Source organism: Oreochromis niloticus, linkage group LG17, assembly GCF_001858045.2.
Source record: "Oreochromis niloticus isolate F11D_XX linkage group LG17, O_niloticus_UMD_NMBU, whole genome shotgun sequence".
Lineage (NCBI taxonomy): Eukaryota > Metazoa > Chordata > Actinopteri > Cichliformes > Cichlidae > Oreochromis > Oreochromis niloticus.
In genome coordinates, this window is record NC_031981.2 from 31,806,266 (window position 1) to 31,833,596 (window position 27,331).

At 40.2% G+C, this 27,331-nt stretch overlaps 1 protein-coding gene across 6 annotated transcripts; it reads right to left on the bottom strand.

Annotated features, from left to right (window-relative positions):
* On the bottom strand, nt 1–27,282 carry LOC100697088 (NXPE family member 3). Of its 6 annotated transcripts, none has more exons than XM_003452363.5 (8): nt 27,148–27,282; nt 6,454–6,589; nt 5,831–5,890; nt 5,258–5,710; nt 4,457–4,749; nt 1,251–1,321; nt 792–989; nt 1–709 (listed from the first exon to the last, which is right to left on the bottom strand). In XM_003452363.5, exons 2-8 carry the CDS (start codon nt 6,547–6,549, stop codon nt 144–146), a joined length of 1,737 nt encoding a protein of 578 aa, XP_003452411.1. In that variant the 5' UTR covers nt 6,550–6,589; nt 27,148–27,282; the 3' UTR covers nt 1–143. The 6 variants fall into 6 exon arrangements, with proteins under 6 accessions (XP_003452411.1, XP_005457211.1, XP_025755492.1 ...); XM_005457154.4 differs by having other exon boundaries at nt 792–998; XM_025899707.1 differs by lacking the exon at nt 27,148–27,282 and adding an exon at nt 22,113–22,211 and having other exon boundaries at nt 792–998.
* Nucleotides 27,283–27,331: the final 49 nt, after the last annotated feature.

Sequence of the window (27,331 nt, forward strand, 5' to 3'; positions counted from 1 at the left end):
ACGTCTTCAAGCAACTCAAAGAAGTCCAGACGCTTTTCTTTGCAAATTCCTTTGACTACGATGACCTGGATGACTGAGAACCTTCACAGACTTACTCAGTGAGAGTAACGTATTCTGAATACCTTGGATTACTTCATATATTATCAAACTTTTTTACAACTACCCTTTTTAGGGCATATGTAGGACAAGAGAACATTAATCATGTTTTTGATAATGGGAGGTTGTGGGTGGAGGTTGTGTGGCAGGTTGTGGGCCATGACCATCTCCCAAGCATCCACCAGATGGACATTTAATTCTTTAAACATTGTCCTGAGCACCTTGTCCCGTTGCAGCGAGTACCAGTCGCTGTTAGTAAGTGCCTCATAGAGAGTCAGAGCTTTCGGGTTTGCGGTCCGAATGACAACCAGTGTGCTTGGAGCCCTGGACAACAACTTCACCACTGCCCTCCGGATTCCCTGCAGCCGCCGGATGTAGACCTCAATAGGGAAAGTACTGAAGTGTGACCAGATGCCAAGAATTACAATGGTGTTGCTGCCTCCAGTCACTTTGTCTAACTCGTTGGCAATATAGCGCAGTTCACTGGTTGGGACACTGCTAAATCGAATAGGAGGGCCATGGCAGCGGTATGTCACCATGATGTTATTATCGTAGTCCAAAGCCATAAAAGGCCCAGATTGTTTTGCACTATGCAGGTTAAACTCCTTCAGATCTGAAAGTTATACAGAATATATAGGTTAAGCTGCACTGTAAAGAATTCAAATTGTTGCCAGAGAGGTTTGTGTAGCAGCTACCTGGTAGTGTTGCGTTAAAGTATTCAAACCACTGCCTGATGGTGGAGTCTCCATACATATGAACCACCTTTCCTTTTAGACACCGAGTGATGGCTGAGGAAGTGTTGAACTGATGAACTGTGGTGCCACCTAGTGCTCTCCATACACCCTGGTAATAATAGCCAGAGGGTCCAGACTCCACACTGGTGTTATTTGCATCTGATAGACCTGAGAATACAGACATAGTATAAATATATAATGCATAAACATTCACCTAAGCACTCTATGTAATCCACGCTACCACCATTACTATTAAACTGGTTTTAACAGGCCTTAACATGCATGAACTCTTCATGAACAAGGTAGGAAATATTCTAGAAATATTTATAGTTTAGCCTGCCAATTGTTCACCATCTGCACATGCCCTTTCAGTTGCTCATTATTTATATATAGATGCTTGTAGTAAATATTGAATTTTACCTTTCTGTCTGGGCAAAACAATGACACTGGGAGGACCTGAAGCTGGAATTGAGACTTTCATGTTGACACCACTGGGGCAAAACACACACAATAAAATCTCTCAACAAAAATAGGAGAAAACTTTAAAGAGCTTTCAACTAGAATTTTATTCAATGCAAAAGGAAGCAACAGCTTGGGTTAAATACTACCAAACATTAAACAGAAAAACCAATGAACATTCAGCAAAGGGGCACTTTCCAACAAGAGGGCCAGATACTTACCTCTTTAGTTTGTGGAGAGCAAAATGAACAAAAAGAAAAAGAGAATAAACAAGGAATGTATTTATCATTAACACAAGTAGGAATGAAGCGTTTCATCACGTATGTGAAAAGACCTTGTAAAGTTCAATTCCGTTGAATTCAATTTTATTTATACAGCACCCACTAACAACAACAGTCACCTGCACATGCTTTATTTTGCAATAATAGAACAGAGAAAACCCCAGCAATCATATGACCCCCTTGGAGCAAGCGCTTTGGCAACGGTGGGGAGGAAAAACTCCCTTTTAACAGGAAGAAACCTCAAGCCGAACCAGATTTAGGGAGGGGCAGCCATCTGCCATGACTGGCTGGGGTGAGGAGGGAAGACAGGATAAAAGATATGCTGTGGAAGAGAGCCAAAGATTAATAATAACTAATGATTAAATGCAGAGAGGTGTGTAAATGAATAGTGAACAGGAAAGGTGACTGAATGAGAAATACTCAATAGATCATGGAAATTGCAGCGTGACTAAGGGAGGATTCAGGGTCACCTGCCCTAACTATATGCCTTAGCAAAAGAAAAAAAAACAAAAACGTTTTAACCCTTAAAGGTAGAGATAGAGTCTGTCTCCTGAATTCAAATCAGAAATTGGTTCCACAGAAGAGGGGCCTGAAAGTTGAAGGCTCTGCCTCCCATTCTACTTTTAAATACTCTTGGAACCACAAGTATGCCTGCAGTGCTCTAATGGGTATATGGTGATATGGTACTATAAGTACATTAAGATAAGATGGGGCTTGACCTTGTATGTGAAGAGCAGGATTTTGATTTCAATTCTGGATTTAACAGGAACCCAATGAAGGGAAGCCAATATAGGAGAAATATTCTCTCTCTTTCTAGTCCCTGTCAGTACTCTTGCTGCAGCATTTTGGAATTACTAAAGGCTTTTCAGGGGATTTTTAGGACATCTTGATAATAATGAAATACAGTAGTCCAGCCTAGAAGTAATAAATGCATGAACTAGTTTTTAGTGTCATTCTGAGACAGGATATTCCTAGTTCTGGAAGAAAGCAGTCCCACATATTTGCTGCATTGTGCATTGAAGGACATATTGTGGCAAAGGCCAAGGTAATGGCATGCAGAGTAAGCATCTGGTTAGATACCATATTTCTAAGATTTTTACAATAAACTCAGTTTTATCTGAATCTAGAAGCAGAAAATTAGAGGTCATCCAGCTCTTTATGTCTTTAAAACAACCACAATAATTATTGTATGTTATCTGGCTGTAAACAGAATTGGTCCCAGCACTGAACCCTGTGGAACTCCATGATTAACCTTAGTGTGTGAAGAGGACTCTCCATTTACATCAACAAATTGGATTTAGTTTATTTTTACGCTGGGTCTAGAGATGGCTTTTTAAGTAATGGTTTAACTACTGCCAGCTTGAAGGCCTGTGGTTCATAGCCGATTATTAGAGATAGGTTGATCATATTTAAGATTGAAGAATTAATTAATGGCAGGACTTCTTTGAGCAGTCTTGTATGAATGGGGTCTAAAAGACATGTTGATGGTTTGGAGGAAGTAATTACTGAAGTTAACTCAGAAAGATCGATTGGAGAAAAAGACTCTAAATGAATATCAATGGTACTGAATGTAGCCGTGCATAATGTTATGTCTTTGAGATGATTATAAGTTATTTTTCTCTAATGACAAAAATTTTATTTGCAAAGAAATTCATTAAATCATTAATAGTTAACGTTAAAGGAACAGTTGGCTCAACGGTGCTCTGACTTTTTGTTAGCCTGAAACCTAGGTTTGTTCTTATTTTCTTTGATCAATGACAAATAGTAAGATGTTCTAGCTTTACAGAAGGATTTTTTATAAAGCAGCAAACTATTTTTTCAGGCTAATGATGCTCTCCCAAGTTGTGAGATGCCATTTGCTCTCCAGCTTACGAGTTATCTTCTTTAAGGTGAATAGATGTGAATGGAAGGCATTGATCAATTCTTAATTCATATACTAACAGGGACTTAGAAGAGAGAGATCTAATATTTAATAATCGACATTTCACTGTTTTACTTTTTGGTGCAGATGTGGATACTATATTCTTCTTTCTTTGTGATTTTTTTATGTTTAAGCTGGGGTTTTTTCAGAATTTTAGTTAGTTTTTTGTTGGTTTGGGAGCAGGCACAGTCTCTAAGGGGATGGGTTTTGGTGGGATAACAGGAGGAGAAAAGCTACATCCTTGTCCCAACTTTGAATAGTCACGTTTTGGGGGGTTTAATAAATTTGGCCAGATTTCTAGAAATGAGAGCTACTCAATCCAAAGTGGGATGGATGTGGTCTCTCCTAACAAGACCAGGTTTCCTCCAGAAAGTTTCCCAATTATCTATAAAGCCCACATTGTTTTCTGGACACCACTCAGACACCCAGCAATTTAAGGAGAACATGCAGCTAAACATGTCACTCCTGGGCCGATTGGGAAAGGGGACAAGAGAAAACTACAGAGTCCAACATTGTTTTGGCAAAGTTGCACACCAATTCAATGCAAATTTTAGTGACCTCTGATTGACATAACCGGATGTCATTACTGTCTATTTTAATTTTATTGAATTTACGTTTACTCTAAGCCAGCAGTTTTAAATTTCCCTCAAAGTTGCCTATTTTGGCCTCTGGAAGACAATTGACTATGGTTGCTGGTGTCTCTATCTTCACATGTCTCAGAACCGAATCACCAATTACCAGAGTTTGATCCCCGGCAGGTGTGTCGCCGAGTGGGGAAAAACAGTTAGACACATGAAGGGGTTGGTGGTGTACCTCGGGCTTCTGTTTAAGACTACGCTTCCTCCTCACCATCACCCAGCCATCCTGTGTTCCCGGATGCTCTGGACAATCTGCAGGGAGAGAGCTAGCGAGGCCTATGCTGCCTTCGGATGCACTGGCTCACCAACAATACAGGTAATGCTCACCTCTTAAAAAGTTTCTCCATGGTGCTAACTTTTTCTTGATATCCTCCATTGAAGTTGTTGATCCTGTCATCACAGCTCAGCTCCTTTGGCTTGTAGCAGAACCATGGCTCACCTGTATGGAGGTCAGTGTAGTTGCACACAGGCTGCTGGGTAGGACGCAAACATACATTGCAGGTGGTAGTTTCACTGACCGGGCCAGAACGGAACTGACTCTTGAAGAAAATCCTATCAGGATGTTCTCTGTTCAGCCTGCGCAGCTCTGTGACTGCCTCACTGGGGTGAACCAGTGTTACCTGGTATGACAAAGAATCAGAGTTTTACAACCTGGGCCCTATTCTATCTATATATTAATATTATTTCATTACTACATTAATATAGCACAAGGCTCAGTTAGCTTTGTAAAAAAAATAGCTGGTAGAAACTTCCTCGAAAGAGCTACTTTTTACTTTCTTACTGGGAGTACTTTTCAGAGCCTGTACTTTTTCACTTTTACTTGAGTAAAGAAGTTGAATCAGTACTTCAGCTTTTACTGAAGTATTTTTAACACTAGTATCTGTACTTCTACTTAAGTACAGAATGTCTGTACATCTCTGCATGTACGTCACATGTCAAAACTCGATACTTTACAAATTTAGTTTTAACCTTATGAAACTTATCTTTGATCACCTTTTTATCTGCACCTTATTCTGCTAGAAACAAAGGTTAGGTAAGTAAGCCTTACTTTAATAACCCCTTACTTTTGTGTAAAGATTCCATTTTTACAAAAATAAGAGAAAATTATTTAAAAGTAAGTTGAATTACCTTAACTTGTACACTTCCTTCCCAGAGTAAGGTGAATGCGGCAGAGTAGGAGCCATTAAGATAATCCTTCACTTGTCCTGCCATTCCTGCACCAAGAGTTGAGTTGCACAGATGGGCAAATAAGACATCTCCCCCAGAACTCTTTGGATTGCCCTGGGAGTCAGACATTTTAATCAAAACCTCCAGCTTATCTCCTACATGCCACTGCCCCCCCTCCCTCTTTGGTATAATGGTGAAGCTGCTGTGGGCTGGATCACTGGTGTTGTTCAGGGAATGAGGTGATGATAATGGTGGAGTTGGAGGCCAAGCGATGGACTCTAGTAGGAGGTTTTCTTCATGAGCCTCTTTAGGAGACAGTGATTTTAACTTGCAGAACTCATCCTGCATGTTAGCAGGCAGAGTGACAGTGGTTGCTCTCAGGATTCTGATGGTGTTTCCCACTTTATTTTGAAACTAGAAAAGGGAAAACGCAGTGGTGAAGTAAATGTAAACAAATTCAGTACAATTGATCTTCAGTTAATGGTGGAATTAAAGACTCCTATGAACACAGTATTCCTACTTTCATTGTCTTACTTTCGTAGACGGAGTGGCAATACTTGCTCTTCGGATATCGATAGAGTCCGTCACGTTACTCTGGAATAGGAAAACAGTAGTAAAGAAGATACTTCTAAAGTAAAATGCAAATTATTAAATAGTATTGAGGGGGTAGGATTCAACAAGTGTAAACATCATCTTGTTCCTTTTTGAGCATCTAAATTATGTGATATATGGAGATATTTATGACAACTGGTTGGCTGTAGCCCAGGTGGTAGAGCAGGAAGGTTGGTGGTTCGACCCCTATCTACTCCAGTTTGCATGCTAAATATCCTTGGGCAAGATACTAACCCCAAGTTGCTCTCCGATCCATCCTTTGGAGTATGAATGTGTGTGAATAACATAAAAAACACTTACATTGAAAAAGCATAGAAAAAATTGCTTGTATGAATGGGTATGAATGGATGAATGAGGCTTTATGAATGAATATAGCTATGCATTTCTACAAAGTCCCCTATCAACACACACAAGGACACACAATATTAATGTTTATACAAAGATGCAACTTTTTTTTCTGTGCACTGTTTCCATGTCTTGTCTGTTTTTATGTTTTAAAATTAAAAATTTGAAAACAGACAAACAAGTAAAAACCGAGTCCTCACCTCCAGAATGTCCCTGATATGTGTCATGAAGATGATGGCAGCCAAAAGTAAGACGATGCAGCCATACGTCAGCCTTTTATAAACTTCAACCTTCATGATCACAGTTCCAATTTCTGGCAGCACTGTAGGACTGTGCCTGAGAGTGGTGGGTGAGTGGGTTGAGGGGAATGGGGTGGAAAATCAGACTTGGTCAAAAGCAAGACATGTAAAATCCTGTTAAACTGATACCCAAACAAAGCAAAAGACAAAGATGTGACAGAATGAGCCCAAATGATTTGTTATAAACTTCAAGATTACCTCACATAATTCTCTATACTTGTTTCATCACGTTTTTTTAGTGTCAGTGAATATATCCTGTTGGCTTTACACATTTTGGAATTTAATTAAAAAGAAAAAAGAAAATGAAAAATGGCTAGTATCTTATTGCAGCTGTAAATCAATGTTTATCATCATATAAAAATGCTATGATGATAACATTTTATGACTCAAAGTTTATGATACAAAGTTTGAACATATATAATGAGTACTTTCCTCAGATGCACCTATGGTATAAATGGGAAAATCCTAGATGACTCTTCTCTTTAGTTCGATTTTCAAAAAACCTGACCTTTGTCTCCTCTGAGCTTCTGGTTTGATTTTTGCATATGTAGGAGGAATTGGTCAGACGACCTGAGAGCTCTGACAAGAGTGTAGGGATAACGGACCCAGCATATCCACAGAGGACACCATCTCCTACGTCAGCCACGTGGACAAGAAACAGGGTAACTATGTGAGATTGAACTGTAATCTACAAACAGCAGAGTCCAACACAATAGTGCCCAGTAGAATGTTCACAAAGTTGAGGGACCTAGGACTCAACAGCCTTCTGTGTGCATGGGTGTTGGACTCCCTCACTGGCAGATCTCAGGTTGTAAGGTGGGTAGGTGTGTCTGTGACAACATTACCACTAGGGCTGGGTATCATCACTGATTTTTTGAATCGATTCTGTTGGGTCTGTGTTTCCACAAGCCCCGCTGGTTTTAGAGACTTATTCGTCATGAAGAAAACAAGACAGTCAGCGATCGATCGATTTACTTGCAAGGGAGGCCTCGTCTGTGTCTACCACGAAAATGACCCCAAATCCTCCTCCCGCTGCCTTTTATTGAGAAACAGTTCACACAAAACACAACACAGCAAAGCAACGCCCACATGGTTCTAAGACAAGGCATTGTATGTATATGTGTGAACTTCTGTATGTGTGTGTGTGAACTTCTGTATGTGTGTGTGTGTGTGTGTGTGTGTGTGCACGCGCTCCTGCTGGGCAGGAAGCTTACATCAAAAAGACCTTCACAAGGATGTGTCTGTAATAAAAGACTACAGCCCCCCACCCAGAACCTCGAGAATCTGGGGGGAAGGACAGAAGAATTCCTTTCATCACAGAGTTAAAACAATGTAGAGATGGTAAGCATAAAAATGACAACATTTAACAATTCACTCTAACAGATTCGATTTCGATTCACAAGGTCCCGATTCGATTCGATCCAGTAGAACAAAAACAGAAGAAAACCATGAATCAAATTTGGTTGGAGAGAGACAAAGCCCACAGCTTCAGAATCTAGCGCAAAAAAAGACGTAAACATAAAGAGCAGACCCACCGACGCATCAGAATCTGTGAGCTGTCGGCTTTCAGCCCCAACGGCGTGTCCGTGTACGTGCCATCAGGTGAGAAAGCCGACAACCTGAGATTCTGGCGTTTCGGGCAAAATAAATTTATATTTAAAAATCGATTCAGGATTTTAATGAATCGATATTGCGTTATTCAAGCTAGAATCGATTTTAATTGGAAAATCGATAATCAAAACACACCCCTAATTACCACGAACACAGCTCTTGCCACCGCTGTACTCTCTCTATACTTCTGACTGCGTGGTCACTCGTGGCTCCAATACCATTGTGAAGTTTGCTGATGACACAGTGATGTTTGGCCTCATCTCCAACAACGATGAAGCGGCCTATTTGTACGAGGTAAAGAACCTGGCATTGTGGTTTCAGGACAACCAACTCCAGCTGAAAGTTTGCAAGACCAAGGAGCTGGTGGTGGACTTCAGAAGAGGTCAGCAAGTCCCTTATCATCAACGGAGCTCCTGTAGAGAGGGTACTGTCCTTCAAGTATCTCGGTGTTCACATCTCCTCAGACCTGACATGGTCTGCTCACATTCAGGTCCAGTCTAAAAAGACTAGGCACCACCTGTACCGTCTCCGACAACTGAGGAAGTTTGGGGTCTCTCCAGATCCTTAGGACTTTCTATTCAGGTGCTATGGAGAGCATCCTGACACAGAACACCACATCCCGGTATGGGAATAGCTGCGTTCAGGATTGAAAAGCTCTGCAGATAGTGATCTGTGCAGCAGAACACTGCTGCAGGTCTGTTCTCCCTTCCCTACAGGACATTTATACCAGGAGATGTTGGTCCAGAGCAGTTCGGATATTAAAGGACTCATCTCATCCCAGTAATGAACTGTTTCAACTTCTGCAATCAGGCAGAAGGTTCTGCACTATCAGGACAAAAACAGAGTGTGGGCTCCCGCCCCTGGCCCACGCACCTGGGGGTGATCAGCACACCTGCCGCTGATTAGGACAATTGGAGTGCTACTTAAGATGGCGGACCGGCTCTACTCGTCGCTGGATCGTTGAGCCATCAGCATCTCCCCTGGACCTGTCCCCGTGTAACTGTGAATGAGCGTGAGCACGAGAAGTGGTGGAGAGAAGAGGAGCGGTTTGGGTTTAAGGAAGCTGTGTGGAATCCCCCCCCCCCCCCCGGACTCCTGCCCCTTTCACTCCTGGACCCTGGAACCCTGGCCCTTTCCCCAAACACCTTTGTATATATATTTCACTGTGGGAGATCACTGTAAATAAATTCACTGTTGCCTGAAAGAAGTCTGTGGTCTGCGCCTGAGTCTGCTTCACTACCCGTGACAGAGATACTGAAGAGGAGCATCTATGCTCAGGCCATCCGAGTCCTAAATCAGAACATGCCCCCACTCATAGCATCACCATGAGGGTCTGGAACAGGACCGTATATCATATTTTTGTCATATTTGTTGTCACAGTGCTGGGTCAGTGACACAGTGTTTTGATTTTGTATTATTATTATTTTGTATTACTATTATTATCATTAATAATAACAACAACAACAACAACAACAACAACAACAATAATAATAATCTGTGGTTTCATCTTGGTTCATGTCTACTAGTGTTTTGGTTTCTGTTTTATACCTCTAGGTCTTAGGTCTTAGGTTTTGGTTCCTGTGCTTTTCATGTCACTTTTGCCCCTGTGCCAGTTGTTTCCTGTATTTACTTTGAAGATCCGGGTCTCATGTCATTGTATTCTGTTTCACTCTACCCCATTTCGTCTGTGCAATTGGTGTCAGCCATGTCTCCCAGCTGTTTCCTCTTTGCCCTGTTCACCTCTTGTATTTAACGGTGTGTTCACACCGAACGCGATAGAGGCGCGAGCGAGCGAAAACGCCCCAAACGCCCCTAATTTGACGCGTGCGAATGTGCACGCGTCACACCGAACGCGTCACACCGAACGGTGTGTTCGCGGTGAACACACCGTCTTCCCCTGCTCGGTGTTGCATCATACCTTCATTTTGCTGTGTGTTCTCTCATCATGTACCGGTTGGTTTTTCAAAGCGTGAGTCTTTTAGTTCCTAGGTTCCTGTTTCCCAGTCTACTTTCTAGTTTGGCATTTGAGGTTTTGGTTTGTTTTTGTAATGTTTATTGTTTTTAAGAGTTTTCCAGCAAATAAAGCTGCGCTGTAAGTTTATCATTCAGTCTGCAAGTCCTGCATTTGGGTCCTTCCTCCTGCCTGCCACACAGCACTTGCCATGACAACTGTTATATTTCATATCATATTTGATTTATTATTACATCATACGCTGCTAAACTGATCATGCTGCTTCACTGCTGCTTATATTACTCTGGTCACTTTGTTCAATTACTCTCTGAAATTACTCTGTTTACATTACTTTGGTCATTTTGTTTATTCTACTTGCATTGCTCTGCCAATACATTACTGTGTTAATATGGCACAAAGCACTTTAACATTCTATCTACACAATGTATATTTTCATTTTTTTTTATTTTAAAATTTCTGATTTTTAATTTCATTTCATTTATTGTTTAGAATGTTTTGCACAGTCAAGGAGTAGTTCAGGACACAAGAATTTTAGTGCATAGGCAGCCATGCTCCAGTCAAACGATGTGCAGCAGCATTTTGAACCAAATGAGGAAGTGAGATGAAAGGCTGGCTAACTCCAACACATGGTGCATTACAATAATCGAGCCACGATGTAATATAAGCATATATTACTATCTACAAATGCTGCCTAGAGAGGATAGGCTTTACCTTTTCTAGTTTCCTTAAATGAAAGAAGCCTGATTTTACTACTGCACCAATTTGTCTGTACAGTTTAAAATCACCATCCATTTTAAAGCCCATTTCATTACTATGGGCTTAACATGTGGATTCAAAGGGCCCATCAGGGCTGGAATGGTAATATAGCGACATATAGTGACATGCAAAGCTGACAGAAATAGTTCCACCTGTAAAATAAGACCTAAACCATTTCAAAGCAGTGCCACATACACCCACTAAAGACTGCAGACAAGGTATTGGGATTTTAATGGTCAACTGTATGAAATTAGCAGTTAAATTAAGCAGAACAAGAATCACATAGTAACCAGAATCAGTTGCCAGGAGAAAATCATTAAAGACCCTTAACAGTGCTTAGAGCTGGGCGATATAAGATTTTTTCATATCACGATATGCTTTTTTCATTTCCGGCGATAACGATATATATCACGATATAAGCCAAATAACTATATATGTAAGATTTAAATGTGATGTTGCTCACAAATAAAATGTGAAATAATCAGCAGCTTGTTTTGATTTAAATATTCATTTTCCATAATAAGTTCAACAGGGCAGATGTACTTAAAATGAGGCTTCAGTTTTATGGTAAAAATGGTAAATGGCCTGCATTTGTATAGCGCTTTACTCAGTCCCTAAGGACCCCAAAGCGCTTTACACTACATTCAGTCATTCACCCATTCACGCACACATTCACACACTGGCAATGGCAAGCTACGTTGTAGCCACAGCTGCCCTGGGGCGCACTGACAGAGGCGAGGCTGCCGGACACTGGCGCCACCGGGCCCTCTGACCACCACCAGTTTTATGCAAAATAAAGGCAAATATTACAATCTACACAAAAGGCAGCCGCTAAAGCGTTTAAGTTTCAAAATAGAACAAACAAAAACAGACTACTAAATTGTCAGTTCCACTTAGAAACAAAATATTAATTCTAAAAATAAACCTTAGTTTATTTTACAGAAAAAGAGACAAAATTGACCAACTTACATAATATTGCTTTGGAAGCGCTGTCTGAGAGAAATGTTTATGTCCAGGGAGTTGGTAACGAGGATCCATTACCTTAATTAGCTGCTTGAATCCTTCATTTTCGACCGTGTTTATTGGTAGCATGTCTTTAGCAAGACAGTAAGCTATGGCATTCGTTATGTTGCTATAGCTCTTACCTTTTTTGTCATATGGTAAGACGCTGGCGAAAGCCGACTCAATTGACTGTTGCTGCTTCACAGGGATTCCCCTGGTTGTTTTCGATGACGAATTAGCGCTTTCAGTCAGAGATTGAGCGTGCTCCAGTGGGTGGCACTGCTTCAGGTGATAAAAAAGATTTGTTGTATTTCCAGACTTTGTGGGAACATGCTTTCAGCACAATTTACAGTGCGCGTTACGCTGTTTTTTGTCAGACTTCAAATAGCCGGAATACCTCCACACTACGGAACTTCTCTGGCCTTTCCTTTCGACAATCTCTCCGACATTGGAACCGTCATCTGTGTTCCCTTCGGTATTCTGGTCACCAAAAACCCGGCACGGCAGCTGGCTGCTTCTCAAACAAATACACACGTGCGCCTTGGCACTTGAGCTGTACGTAACAAGTTACGTGACGTGACGCTGCGGCTGTGATTGGTTCGGCTCTGCGCTACTTAATTTTTATTGGCTATTGGGTTTTTTTATAAGACAGGAAGAGAGAGATGAGGTCTATCGCAATAGTTTCATTTTTCTATCGAGAAAAAGTTATTTCGCAATACATATCGTTATCGTTTTATCGCCCAGCTCTAACAGTGCTGACTCTGTATTAGGGCTGCCACAAACGATTATTTTGATAGTTGACTAGTCACCGATTATTTTTGCGATTAGTCGACTAATCAGATCATGCATCCATTGGACGTACAACGTACACCTTATTGCACCAGCATGCATCTGCTCTTATATAACTATCATTAGCTTACAGCTTTAAGTGTTTAAGGTATGTGCTAACTAAAAATAAAGACAAGATGAAAGTTTATTAAATTTTAATGAAATCTGCAGATTGTTTAGGTGAAGTTTAATAAACTCAGCAGTCTGCTCCTTGCTATCTAAAATATAACAGGACACTGGAGTATATTCTCGAGCATCTCACACTTCTGATAATCAGTTGTCTGTTTGACGTTTATTCAGCTGTGTAAAAACTATAACTTTAATCTCAGCCAAACCAATTTACCCAGGAACAAATAAAATACTGAAAAAAGCCAAACAATAACATTTAAGTTATCTAAGTGACTTATATATCATGTTTAACCTGAGTAGCGAAAAATGGCGGTGGGTTTGAAAACGATTTGCCGGGAGTCCAGTGTTCTCACCGGCTCTAGTGAGCCTTGAACCTTGGCTATCTATTGAGCTGGTGGGTAACAGACGTCTCTGAAAACGTTGGGGCGCTTTTGAAAATATGTGGTGTCTTGATAAACTGAGCAGATATTTGAGGTTTACACAGCTACATTCTCGCCTGAAAATATGTTAAACGTTTATTATGTAACCCAGAAAAAAATAATAGGAGTAGTATTAAAACTAACTAGCTGCCGCCATTGTTGGAAACTGAGCAAGGCCGCGCTATGAATTCTGGGACACAGCTTCTTCTTCTTTGGGGTTTAATGGCAGTTGGCATCCTTGTACATGCAGTGCTGCCATCTTCTGTTTCAGTCCCTTATTATACTCTTAAATCCTACTACTTGTTCCTGCGTCTTTTGGGATCTTACAAAGCTTCAAACGACGCGTCAACTATTAAATTAGTCGTCGACGATTTTGATAGTCGACATAATCATGACTAGTCGACTAATCATGGCAGCCCTACTCTGTATTATTAAGGGTTTAAATCTAGATTGAAAAACCTATCATGCATATCCAAAAAGGACTTCAATTAGATATAAACAGTCTTCTAAAAAATGTGAAAAGAAAAGGCATCCTAAAGCTAACACAATGAGCTTGCTCTACTGCCAGTTTAAAGTTTGGAGGGACGACAGCAGAAGACAAACTGCTATTAAATATATGATGGCAAAAAGCAACTGACCTATACTAGGGAAAATCTCATTAAAAACAAAATCAAGGAGAGAACCCGAGGGCTTAATATGATGAACCGCGCCCTCTTAGAATACCACAGTAACAGGCACAAACAAATGTATTATATCAGGGGAGGTTTCAAAACAACCAGACTATGAGTTAATAGTTTTAAACTACAGGCGTGGTTTGTGACAGCTGGATGCAATAATGTTTGATAGGTGTTCAGTAGGGGTGCAACAATACTCGTATCGATATTGAACCGTTCGATACAGTGCTTTCGGTTCGGTACGCATATGTATCGAACAATACAAAACGTTTAATTTATTTTGTCAACTTTTCTTCTGACGATGCTGTCTGTGTTGAGCGCTCAGTGGATCTGCGTTCGACTACTCCGCCTACGCTGCACTGTCGAGTGCAGATCCACTGAGCGCAGCGCAAGCTAGCAAGACAGAAGCTAAGCTCGTTGCAACATGGCAATTGAACCTCCCCCACCCTCATTCAGATCTGGCGTTTGGAACTATCTTGGTTTTCATGTGAAGCATGACCCTGATGGTAAGCGCGTCATGGACAAAAGTAAAACAGTATGTCGGATGTGCCACGCAATGCTCAACTGGTGGGAACTAGTGCGTTAGCGCAGTTAGCTTGTTAACGTGTTGACACCGTCCAGCCCCACACACGGGGCGATCCGTGGTAACTCGTTAACGGAGATTTGCCGCGTTATGGCGTTAATGTCATTTTAACGAGATCAATGCTGACAGCACTAGTGGGAACACAACGAATATGACTGCACATTTACGCCGACATCATCCTAGTGCAAAGACAAGTGGAAGCAGACAAAAACAACAAGCACGCATGCTACAAACTTTACCCGTGTCATTTAGACAGCCGTCAGCACATGATTCTCCTTATGGGGACCTGATATGTTTAATATGCTGCTGAGAATATACCCCAGAAGAAGGGTATAGTATAGCTTTTATTTTGGAAAGAGCCATTTCTCTGTAATAAACTCTCTTTTCCAAAGATGAGTGATTTCTCGATCAGATAGATTTATTTTTTTTAATTATTTTGTTGTTTCAGCAACATTACATTTAAAAACTGTACTTTTGAGTTAAAATATATATTTATAATTTTAATAAATGACAAATTAAAAAGGCATGAACATTTTTTTGTATCGAAAAAATATCGAACCGTGACACCAAAGTAACGAACCGAACCGTGAATTTTGTGTATCGTTGCACCCCTAGTGTTCAGTATTATAATAAAGATGCCAGCAATCTCTTAAGATTTAAACTGACACCTGCAGCTCGTCCTTCTTCCACCTTCATTCATCTCATTTATGGGTTCTATCATTAAACCAGTGCTCAGACTTAGCTTTGGGCTGTTTCATTTTAAGTGGACCAGTCTAAGATATTTTGGCAGGAGGAACTGAAACTTCATTTCCTCCCTCGAGAGTAAATAGCATCAGAGGGAGACCAGAATTAGTAAAAGTAAAAAACAAAAAACACAGCAGAGAACCAATGAGCAGTGGAAGAATCGAACATCTGTCAGCACTGAGAAAGTTTTAACTGAGAGCACAAGATAATCCACCCTCAAATAATACTAGAATGTGATCAGACAACGAATGCAGTCAATTCAAAACTGGAGAATGAAGCTGATTAAAAACAAACAAACAAACAAACAAACAAACAAACAAACAAACAAACAACAACAGTTTTTTTTAATACAAAAAATGACGTCCATGTGGAGTTAACAACAACCAGTTGGTAAGAGTTTGTAAGAGAGGTGCTTAGGTTGCAACGCCTCATCCATACCATAGTTGCTGTAACTAAAGGTACCAGGCAAACATCAGCGCAATCAAGGAAACTCCAGGACACAAAGAAAGAAAGAGGTATTCCATGCTTTTTCCAGAAAAAGCACAGCTGAGATGTTCAGCTTAACCAGCTAACTGGAACATGTACTGTGGCGACCACAATGCCAACACCAAGAGGCCAAAGCCGAAGTCCAACACATATGCCATTCAGACATTGTTCTCAAATACTTTAATGTGAAGGTTTTTTTTAGTTTGTGATCAAATGCAGGACTTTACATGGGAGCTTGTTTTTTTTTTTTTCTTATATTTTATCAAGCTTTAATGTAGAAATGCCGTATTTTCCGCACTATAAGGTGCACTTAAAATCCTTTAATTTTCTCAAAAATCAACAGTGTGCCTTATAATCTGGTGCGCCTTATGTATAAATTCTGGTTGTGCTTACTGACCTCAAACCGATTTTATGTGGTACACATCGCTCAAAAATATGTCAAAAAATGTTTTAGTACGACTTTGGTAAGCTGCACCGCTTGATGGATTGTCGAAGCATTACGGCTACCGTAGTCAGGGGCCTCGCGGAATAATCTGGGTCCAAAACTCCATCCGCTTCAGGTCTCAAAGTCAAATGAACACTGCGGCAACACTGAGAGTTAAAAACTGTCTAAATTCTTTCATCTTTATTAAAATGATCAGTGTTGGTGCTTTATCAGGTGATATAGGAGCTAAAATTTCACAATTTCATCATCATCATTTTTATTTATAAAGCAGTTTAAAACAACCACAGCCTACGCAAAGTGCTGTACATTGGAACTAAATAATAAAAATACATAAGATATAAATAAGAGCCAAATAAATGAAAAGAGTAAAATAATTAATTAATTAATTAATTAATACTTAATTAAAAGAAAAACTAAGTCTCGCTGAGGACGAAAGCCAAAGACTAAAAATGGGTTTTAAGAAGTGTTTTAAAAGTAGTCAGTACTCATTATACACTGTCCAAACTTTGTATCATAAATATTTTATGTAAATCAGGTAGCAGAAGGCCCATGTTAATTTGAGATGGAATGACCCATATATGAATCTGAAATAAAAAAAACAATAAAGTATAGAGTTTAGAATAACAGTGGAATAATGTAATTTGATATGTAGCGATCAAAACCACGCAAAAACCTCCAAGGGCCTTTATACTACTCGTACAAACTTCCAGCCCAAAAGCTCTTACAGGAACAAGCCCAGAATGAACGGTACAAGGGGTCAATATTAGCCAGGATATATTAACGTTTATTATTTTAAAAGAAAAGAACAAAGGAGGTTTGCATAAAATTAAAACATCACAATAAAAGGTCACTAACGACCAATGTACCTTTAATGGTGCAACCTGCCAGCAATGTAACAATCACCTGGCACACTTCCGGCCGATGGAGTAAGTAGCAGCGAAAGGCAGCTCCGCCAAGGTTTTTGATTATCCAAATCTCCTGGGTGGCATATTCAAAGATTTTAATCAAGACACAGCTGTACAAACTTCTTCAGCTGTACAAACTTTGTCATCAATTTCTGCTACACCTGGCGGCAAAAAGCAACAACACGACATGGCGGACGAGAATTCACCAATCTCCATGAGGATCCCTCGGAGCGAATTGCAAGACGGTATGATGAATGATATCAAAACGCAGATAGAGAATATGCATGAAAACATACGCAAGGACATTTCCTCGCTAAGTGAAGAAGCCAAAGCAGATACCAATAAGCTTCGACATGAGCTCTCACAGAAAATAGAGACACTGCACGAAATTCATGCAGAAACAACAAATACACAGAAGGAAATGGAACGGGCCCTCTGCGACGCTACAGACAGGTTAACAGCCTTAGAAAAAGATCATGAGACCCTAAAGAAAGATTATAACAAACTACACGACAAATGCTTGGATTTAGAAAATAGAAGCAGCAGAAAAAATCTGCGTGTGGTGGGCGTTAGTGAGGACACAGAGGGGGGTAACCCCAGCCGTTTCATGGCAGAGTTTTTTCAGTGCTCGGGAAAGAAAATGGTGACTCACTTATTGTAATAGACCGAGCCCACAGGACCCTCGCCCCGAAACCATGGACAGGAGAGTGCCCAAGAGCCATGATAGTCCGCCTGCACTCACTGACAGGGAGAAGATTCTGCAACTGTCCAGGGAAAAAGGTTGCCTTTTCTACAAAGGATCACCTGTACACATCTTCCCTGACATGAACCCCGAGGTCAGCAAACTTCGTGCGACATTCAACCCCGTGAAAGGGAAACTGCGGAATGCTGGCATCCCGTACAGTGTGTACTATCCCATGAAGCTGATTATAACGGTGAACAACACCAAGCACTCATTCACAGATCCACACGAAGCAGAGAAGTTCATCAGTATCCACATCCAGAGCCCAGCCACATCTACTGACACGGAGGGATAGGAGGTGACATCTCTACAAACTATATGACCCAGGAGGGAATAGTATATAATAGTAAACAATCTTAAGGAGTTTAGTGGTAACTCTGATGTCTACAGCCCATAAAAAGCTGGACAATTTTTTTTTCTTTTCTTTTCGTTTCGCTGCAAATAAATAAAGGGTTCAGGTTTGAGTTCAAGGGGATGTTCTTTAGTTCAAGAAAGTTGTGAATTTCAGAGGACAACGTCTAGAAAGCTCAGAATAAGATCTATTAACCAATCAGTAACAGTTAATGACTACTGGCACCTCTACTGAAGGAATGCCACAAAATCTTGTCAAATTTGTAACATGGAACTGTAGGGGACTCAGGATCAGTAAAACAAGGAAACATTTTAGCTCACTTAAAAAAAGTAAACGCGGATATAATCTTTTTGCAAGAAACACATCTGAAAGTACAAGACCACAAGAGATTACGTTGCAAATGATAGAACAAATATTTCACTCCACTTTTAATGCAGGAAGCAGAGGCACAGCTATACTAATCAAAAAACAGTACTATTTACTGCAGCAAAAATATTACCAGACGCTCAGGGTAACTGACAAACTTCATGGTCATTTAGTTACATTAGTAAACATTTACGTCCCAAATGTGGACGATGAGCAATTTATACGGTCGATAATTTCAAAGCTACCAGATATCGATACTCATCAATTAATCATAGGAGGTGATTTTAACTTGGTGTTGAATACAGACCTTGATAGATCATCAAGTAGACCAGCCGAAATATCTAAATCGGCAAAAGCCATCCATGAATTTATGGGAAATTATGGAATAATTGACCCGTGGAGAGCTCAAAATCCTAATGTGCAACAATATTCGTTTTATTCTCCAGTCCACCAGACATTTACCAGGATAGACTTCTTTTTAATCGATTCTAAATTTCTACCATCAGTAAAACACTGTGAATATGGTACAAGGGGCGATCGTAGCTCAAGAGTTGGCAGTTCGTCTTGTAATCGGAAGGTTGCCGGTTCGAGCCTCGGCTCCGACAGTCTCGGTCGTTGTGTCCTTGGGCAATACACTTCACCCGTTGCCTGGTCAGAGGGCCCGGTGGCGCCAGTGTCCGGCAGCCTCGCCTCTGTCAGTGTGCCCCAGGGCAGCTGTGGCTACAATGTAGCTTGCCATCTCCAGTGTGTGAATGGGTGAATGACTGAATCTAGTGTAAAGCGCTTTGGGGTCCTTGGGGACTAAGTAAAGCGCTATACAAATATAGGCCATTTACAATAATGTTATCGGATCACAGCCCCCTTCTCTTGCAATTAGCCCTTGGGTACAATCATACAACAAAGATATGGAGATTTGATAATAGTCTACTATCAAATAAACGGGAAAGGAAAAATTAAGAACCAAATAGATATTTATTTGTCAATTAATAACACTCCAGATATCACAAGGACCAGTGGATCTGCTCTGGACCTCCCGAAGTCCACAACCAGTTCCTTATACACCTCCGAATCAAAAAAGAACCCTGCACTCTTTGAGATGTTCTTTAACAGGTTTAATGTACCTACAATCAGCCCAGAAAAAGTAGAACAACTTGAAAAACCCATAACTATACAAGAAATACAGCAAGCAATAAATAATATGCAAAACTCTAAGGCCCCTGGACCAGACGGCTATACTTCAGAATTTTACAAGGCCTTTAAAGACCATATTTCACCCCTGTTGCTAGAAGTATATAATGAGGTGCTGGACAAAAAAGCCTTACTGCCAACTCTCTATCAGGCAAGCATCTCTTTGATCTATAAAAAAGAAAAAGACCCTTTAGACTAGGGATGGGTATCGAAACCCGGTTCCTGTTGAGAACTGATTTCCACTGTTTCAATTCCTTGGAATTGTTTGCCATTTTTGCAAACGATTCCCTTATCGATTCCAGTCGCCCCGAATGACGTCACCACGTTGCGGAGCGTCATTTACCTGGCAGGGCGCCTAAGCGGCTCAAAAGCTCAAAAGTTTGGTTATACTTTACGAGAACGGATGACAACGGGGCAACTTGCAATACTTGCAAAGTAGATATTTCATTTAAAGGAGGAAACACTACGAATATGCAAAAGCATTTGCTCACAAAACACGCGATAACCTTAACTGAATGTCGTGTTTTTAATTCTGCTCCGGACTCGTGAATCTCAACCCAGCAGCAGCGGTAACGTTTGCACGTCCTCTCCTGTTAATGCAGCAGGTAAATAATCAGCTAACAGTGCATATTATGTTAGCGCTATCTGCCTTATTACAAAACCTACCATTACTGTGCGCTGCATTTAGGTGACCATGATGAGAGAGCCAGACAGAGTCTGGCTGGCTCACATGCTGGCAGTTCTCGCTGCAGTCTACCGGTAGCGTCTCCTTTCAGGCCAGGATAGACGAATGTCACCAAGCAGTGACTAAGTTTGTGGTCAAAGGCTTGCACCCATTTGCCACAGCAGATGCCCCCGATTTTCGGTAAGTGAATGTGTTTAATTGTAGGCAGGGACATTACTGGATATTCTTGTGTAATTGCTACAGAATAATTTATGCTATGTTAAGAATATTTATTTTATTATTTTACATTTACAATTTTTCTTCCTGGGGACCCTGTGACACCCCTTTGAAGAGCCGTAGGCTGTGGATCTCTTAAGATCTCACTGTTGGGTTTGTAAGGCCATGTTACTCCTAAATTTCTATCTTGTTCAAAGAGAAGATATAAAACAAAGTTCTAAGCTAATCGACCTTAGTGTTCTCCTTTTTAAAAAATAAGAATCGATAAGAGAATCGAATCGGAATCGTGAAAATCTTATCAATATCCATCCCTACTTTAGACCCAGCATCATATAGACCAATCAGTTTAATTAACGTAGATAAGATACTTGCAAAGATTTTAGCAACATGCCTGGAAACAGTTCTGCCAACAATTATATCTCAAGACCAAACAGGATTTATTAAAGACAGACAGTTGTTTTTTTAATATCAGAAGACTACTAAATATTATCTATACGCAAGACAAGCATAATCCAAACCTGAAATTTTACTTTCCTTGGATGCGGAGAAGGCCTTTGACAGGGTCGAGCGGGATTATCTCTTCTCGATCCTGTCGAGGTTCAGATTTGGTCCTAAATTTATTTCTCTGGTTAAACTACTATACGTCCAACCAAAAGTTTCGGTACAAACAAACAATGTTCACTCTGACTATTTCGATCTGAATCGCTCAACAAGACAAGGTTGTCGTCTCTCACCTCTGCTTTTTGCATTAGCCATCGAACCTTTAGCTCTTTTACTGCGTTCAACAAAAGAATATACCGGGATTAGAAGGGGAAAAGCAGAGCATAAAATTTTGCTATATGCAGATGATTTACTACTGTATATCTCTAACCCTGCAAAATCAGTCCCAGTCATCATGGAGATTTTGCAAAATTTTAGAAAAGTGTCAGGGTACAAATTGAATTTATCCAAAAGAGTGTTGTTTCCAGTCAACTCTAAAGCAATAGGAAACCCAAGTAGCTTCAACACCTTACCATTTAGTTTCTAATTGATAGGTTTGTAGCTTAAACCTATTCGCTGGAACGTTCAAGACAATTCAACTACACAGCAAAAGCATTGAACACCAAGTAGGCAAAGTTCTTTGTGTTACTCATATATGAGGGAGAGAACCACGACAAGCGCTGTTCCTTCGCTTGACCCCAGTCGCTCTCGTCCGCTCCCCCGTAACACTGCTCTTTTATTGAGGTTACATGAATATACATAGGTTCATTAACATATGACGTCTACATACACACAAAGAGTACCTTGACTGTGTGTGTGTGTGTGTGTGTGTGTGTGTGGGGTCAGAGTGTGACCCCATAAATGACTTCCCTAAACCAGCTGGTCTGGAAGTCCAGCAGTTCATCTAAACAAAAGGCACTTATACTTAAACAGATATACGTGTTTGCTATACCATATATCAGAAGAGAAGATACAACCTTGCTCATGATCCCAAGAGGTGTGTGATCTACGCCAGAACACTCTGGAGAGGAGTGAATGCAGCCCCCTCTTCATGCTACAGAGTTGTTACAGACCTCCTAGGATGAGACATTCTTTCAATCTACAAATGATTATATGGTTAAATATTTCTAAGCATAAATGACAATCAACAATATAAACCTGACACTAATCAGTTCAAATATCTTGGAATAAATTTCACTCAGGATTACTGTGTCTTATTTAAACATAATCTTTCTAAATTATATGATGAAACCAAAAATAACATAGACAAATGGATTAATTTACCGATTTCATTAGCAGGAAGAATAAACATTGTTAGAATGAATATTCTTCCCAAATTCTTATTTTTATTTCAGTGTATCCCTATTGTGATTAATAAAGCCTTTTTTAAATAAATTAGACTTTTCCAGATCGACCCCCAGACTCTACCTTAGATAAGTTATTCCAGTTTGACCCGCTCAAAAAAGTATTAATAACAAAAATTCACAATGCATTGTCACAACTGGATGGAACTACTATACTTGATCATCTGAAAGAGGCCTGGCAGAAGGACCTTGGTATGAGAACCACAGATAGTCATTGGACAAAAGCCCAAGAAAATGTACATTCTTCCTCTGTTTGTATCCGTCATGGACTCTTACAATTTAAAGTGCTACATAGACTCCATTTATCGAAGTTGAAACTGTCAAAAATGTTCCCCAATGTAAACTCGTCCTGTGAAAGATGTTAACAGCAACCTGCTTCACTGGCGCATATGTTTTGGAATTGTCCCTGTATAACAACATATTGGAATAATGTCTTTCAAACCTTGTCTAAGATTCTAAAAAACAAACAAACACTTAAGCCAGATCCAATCTGTGCTTTATCTGGAGTGAAACCGTTTTTTGTAGATTTGTCAGCCACCCAAAATAATGTAATACGTTTTGTGACGCTGCTAGCACGCCGTTTAATTTTACCAAACTGGAAGCAAAGAGTGCCTCCTACCAAATCAGCGTTAATACAAGATGTAATGAGACATTTGCAGCTGGAAAAAATTACACTCCTACTAAGGGGGAAGCTGGAAGAATTCCATTCAACCTGGCAGCCTTTTATAGATCTCTTCAATACAGCACAGATATAAACGATCACTGAGCTTCATGTGTAGTCTGATAAATAATATCCTCTGTCCAACTTTCTTTTGTTGTTTGTTGTATTTTATTCTGTTCAACTATTTCTGTATATATGTAATCGGTTATATTTGAATCTTTGTCATCTTTATGGAAAAAGAAAACTGGAAAACCAAATAAAGAGATTTGGAAAAAAGAACAATCACCTGGTAACTTGCTCTCACTAGAAGAAAACAGGTGCCTGTTGTTTTAAAAAAACAAAAAAAGTCCACCCCAGGTAAATACGACCCCACAGGAACACTTATCACATGCACTAAGTGTTTCCCCAAGGAAATAATTGGTATCACTGCAATCAGGTTATTTTAAACACAGCAAATCCATTTACCATGAGCACTTATGCAAGGCCTAATATCCATAAGGTACGAGCCCCAGCTCAGGGATTGCACATTGCCTGACTAATATTGCACCAGCCCAGTTACCATAAAAGCAAACCCAAATAATAAAAAAAAAATCAGTTTTAAAATGTGACCCTTACTCTAAAACAAACTAGGAAGAAAAGCACAGTGAAGACCCAAACTAGGACTTACAGGAGACTTATGGCATTTCAAAGGTGCATCTGAGAACTTACCCAAAGCCATACTGTTCATAGACACACGAGGGAAAACTGAAAACTTCCCAGAAACTGAAATTGTAATAAATTAATCACGCTCAAGCCGCCTCTACGTCATTTTGGAAAGGTCCACAGCCTTTGCCAAGCAGACTCAGTGGGAGATAAATAATATGTAGCCTTAGAATTAAACATCTACAGTTTAAAGAGACACACAGGTCAGTACCTCGCTATTATCTCTAAACATTAAGATCCATAAAAAATCAGTTTTATCAACAGAGGACACATGAAACGAGCAAAGCTGGCAGTTCTGAAAAGCGGTGCACGCGCTCATTCCACAAGTTGGCCTGCATTTTCCAGAAAGACAGAAGGACCACACAGTTAAAACCTGTAAAATACTGAATTAAGAAAAAAAGTTTCACACTATTTTTCACCGAGTTAAAAACAAATCCAGCAAAGCTGCTTCTAACACAAACATTTATCTTTCAGATCAGTGTCTAAAAAGCACCATTAAAAAAATTTGATCCTGCATTTACAAAATTAAATTCACACTGAAAAACCAAAATACACACAGCGGTTGATAAACAAAATTAAATAATGTATTGCACATCTATGTTTTAAAGATGGCATCAAAATTCAATGCGTATTTTGTCTAAAGTTGTTCACACCTTTTGATCTCCAGGTGGAAAGAGTTCGTTGGCTCTTATCAGACTTTATGCCTATTCCCCCCATTCTCAAAGACAGACAAAAAAAAAAACAGTTCATCTCCCCCATTTCTCGAGATACACGGCGTCATAAAGTCTGAAACAGGCAACAAAGCACTGTTGTTAAGACAATGTGGCATTGTACATCAAAGCCGTTGCAGGCCAGACCTGGGGGCATATGTGCCGCAAATTCAGCTTAACTAACCCAAGAAATTCTGCTTGTAAAACACACACAGTTTGCCGTTTCAGCTCGGGTGTCTAAAAACAAAGTCTTTCTATAACACTTATCCATGTTGTTAGGATAAAACAAAAAGTTAAATTCACACTAAAGTATCACTTTATAAAATAGATAAACCTAATTAAAACGCTCTCCCACTAGGAGACATGGGTGCTTTGTGGGGGCTGCTGGCCGGAAGTGCCACTTTTTCAGGTTGAGTGAACGCGCGTGCACGTACGTGCAAAAGGTGCCAGTTCTGGAGGTCGCTGATGGGGGTGTGGGGGGCATAACCCCCACCCCCACCCCTCCCCTCACCTCAGACATGTTAACATCAGACATCAAACATGTTAACAACTAACTGGAGGATCTGGGAGCTTTTAAATCAACACTTGGTGATTTACAGTAAGTGATGTGTTTTCTTTTGAGGCTTTGAAACAAACAAACAAACAAACAAACCTAAATACATGAAGCCTCTGTAAAGTTAAAGGTTCAGTTCTCCCTTGTTGTGAGAGCTACCCATTTAGTATTACAAGAGTTAATTAACACGGTGTTTCTTTCAGATTCAGATTGAGATGAGTAAAGCTTCCCAATGTTGCCCTGTAGCTTTTGCTCAAAATGTATACAGAAGAGATAGTGAGACAGTGTTCTGATAGCCTATTGAAATGAGAGACTGCGGTCAAGTGAGCCGTCATTTGTAGCTAGGTGATGGTGAAACCAGCCACCTCTGATCCGCCGCATAACTTTTCTTGCACTTCTACACTAGTCTTTACGCCAGCGGCTTTTCTCCTTCATTGCTGAGCAAACATATACGCATACAAACACATGAACATAATGCATTAGGACAGCCTAACTGCATCATTTATCATCAGTTGTACTCAAATTCAAAAGTCAATGCAATATGATCACATCATATTCAAAAATTCATTAAAAATCATCGTTGTTAGTTGACATGAATATCTTAACGGATTCCTCTTCCTGGACACCCACGCCATACATGTGCAGTTTCATCTCCACTGCATAATTCTGGAGAAATTAAAGGACGTTTCTGGTCAAATTCAACATGCTCAATCGATTATAACAGCACATACAAAATTAATTAAAAATCATCTGTTATTGTTAACATGAAATTGTCAGCTCACTACTCCTCTGGGTTACCTTCGCTAGATGTGTGCCAACTTTCATCACAAAATGCTGCAAGATTCCAGAGAAATTAAAGGACATTTCTACTCAAATTGTGTGGTTATTTTAACAAACAAAACCTTACAAAACAATTTATCTTTGATAGTTCAGAATCATCAGAATCAGAATACTTTAATTTCCCCTAAGGACATTATGTGGGTTACAGTTGCCCTAAGACAATAACACAGTAATAACAATAACAAGTAATCATTTGACTGGGAAAAACAACGGTCCTGGAGCTTCATTTCTCTTGATTTCCTTTGTGTGTATTTGTATGTGCCCTGTGCCCATGTTTGCAATCAACAACGAAGGAGAAGAAGCACTACCCTAAAGCTTAGTACAAAAAGGACAAGAAAAATTATGAGGCGCCGGTGTTCCAGATTAACTGGCGTCGCAGATCAACTGGTGTTGGTCGAACAGATGTGTGGTAGACTTGCTTTTCAGGAGCCGCTACCGACAAAACAGCAAATAAACACCAAATAGTTCATCTGTGATATTTGTGAGGTTACCTCAAACACGACGACAAGATTGTCCAGATCGTTTACTCTTGCTGTCCTGTGAACAGCATCGGCGTGGTGTTAATTGTTTGCTGTTTTCGCGAGCGCCTCCTGCATGGGAATATCACCAGGTAAACTCGCGACATTTTTAAACATTTTGAGGTAACCTCACAAATATCACAGATGAAATATTTTGTGTTTATTTGCCGTTTTGTCGGCAGCGGCTCCTGAAAAGCAAGTCTACCACACATCTGTTCGACCAACACCAGTTGATCTGGAACACCGGCTGGCTTCACCGCAGCTCACAAATGGCAGCTCAAAACTAACAGTCTCACAGAGGAAGAGGACCAAACACAGTGCAGTAGGCTAACTGGTACCGTGCTCTACCATGTTATCCCCAAACAGCCAAATGGCATGCACTCACACAGTCCTTAAATGCCTGTTAAAAGACAAACAAACCAACCAACCAAATCAAAAAACAAAACAGAAATGTTTCTGCAATTCTTTTGCATGCGTCATAGAGAGCGAATGGGAGCCAAAGATAGCGTTCTTGCTAACACTCAACCGCTCCCTGTATTTTAAGACTTTGCATGTCTCACAATCTTAATTTTGAATAACGGTAAAACTCAAATTAGTCAATTGCATGTTGATCAAATGTTAACCAAGTTACACGTGTGAAACAGAAACATCACAATCTACTTACACAGCGCTTCATCCGGTGCTGCACGTTGCAGTAGCGCATACCTACTCACTGGCTGTGTCCGAATTCAGGGGAAGGATGCTTAAAATGCCATATTTGGAGGCAATGACGTCACAGCGACGCGACGAAGGCTGTCCGAATTCAAAGGCTGTGTCCCAATTCAGGGGCCGTTTATCAATGCCCAAGT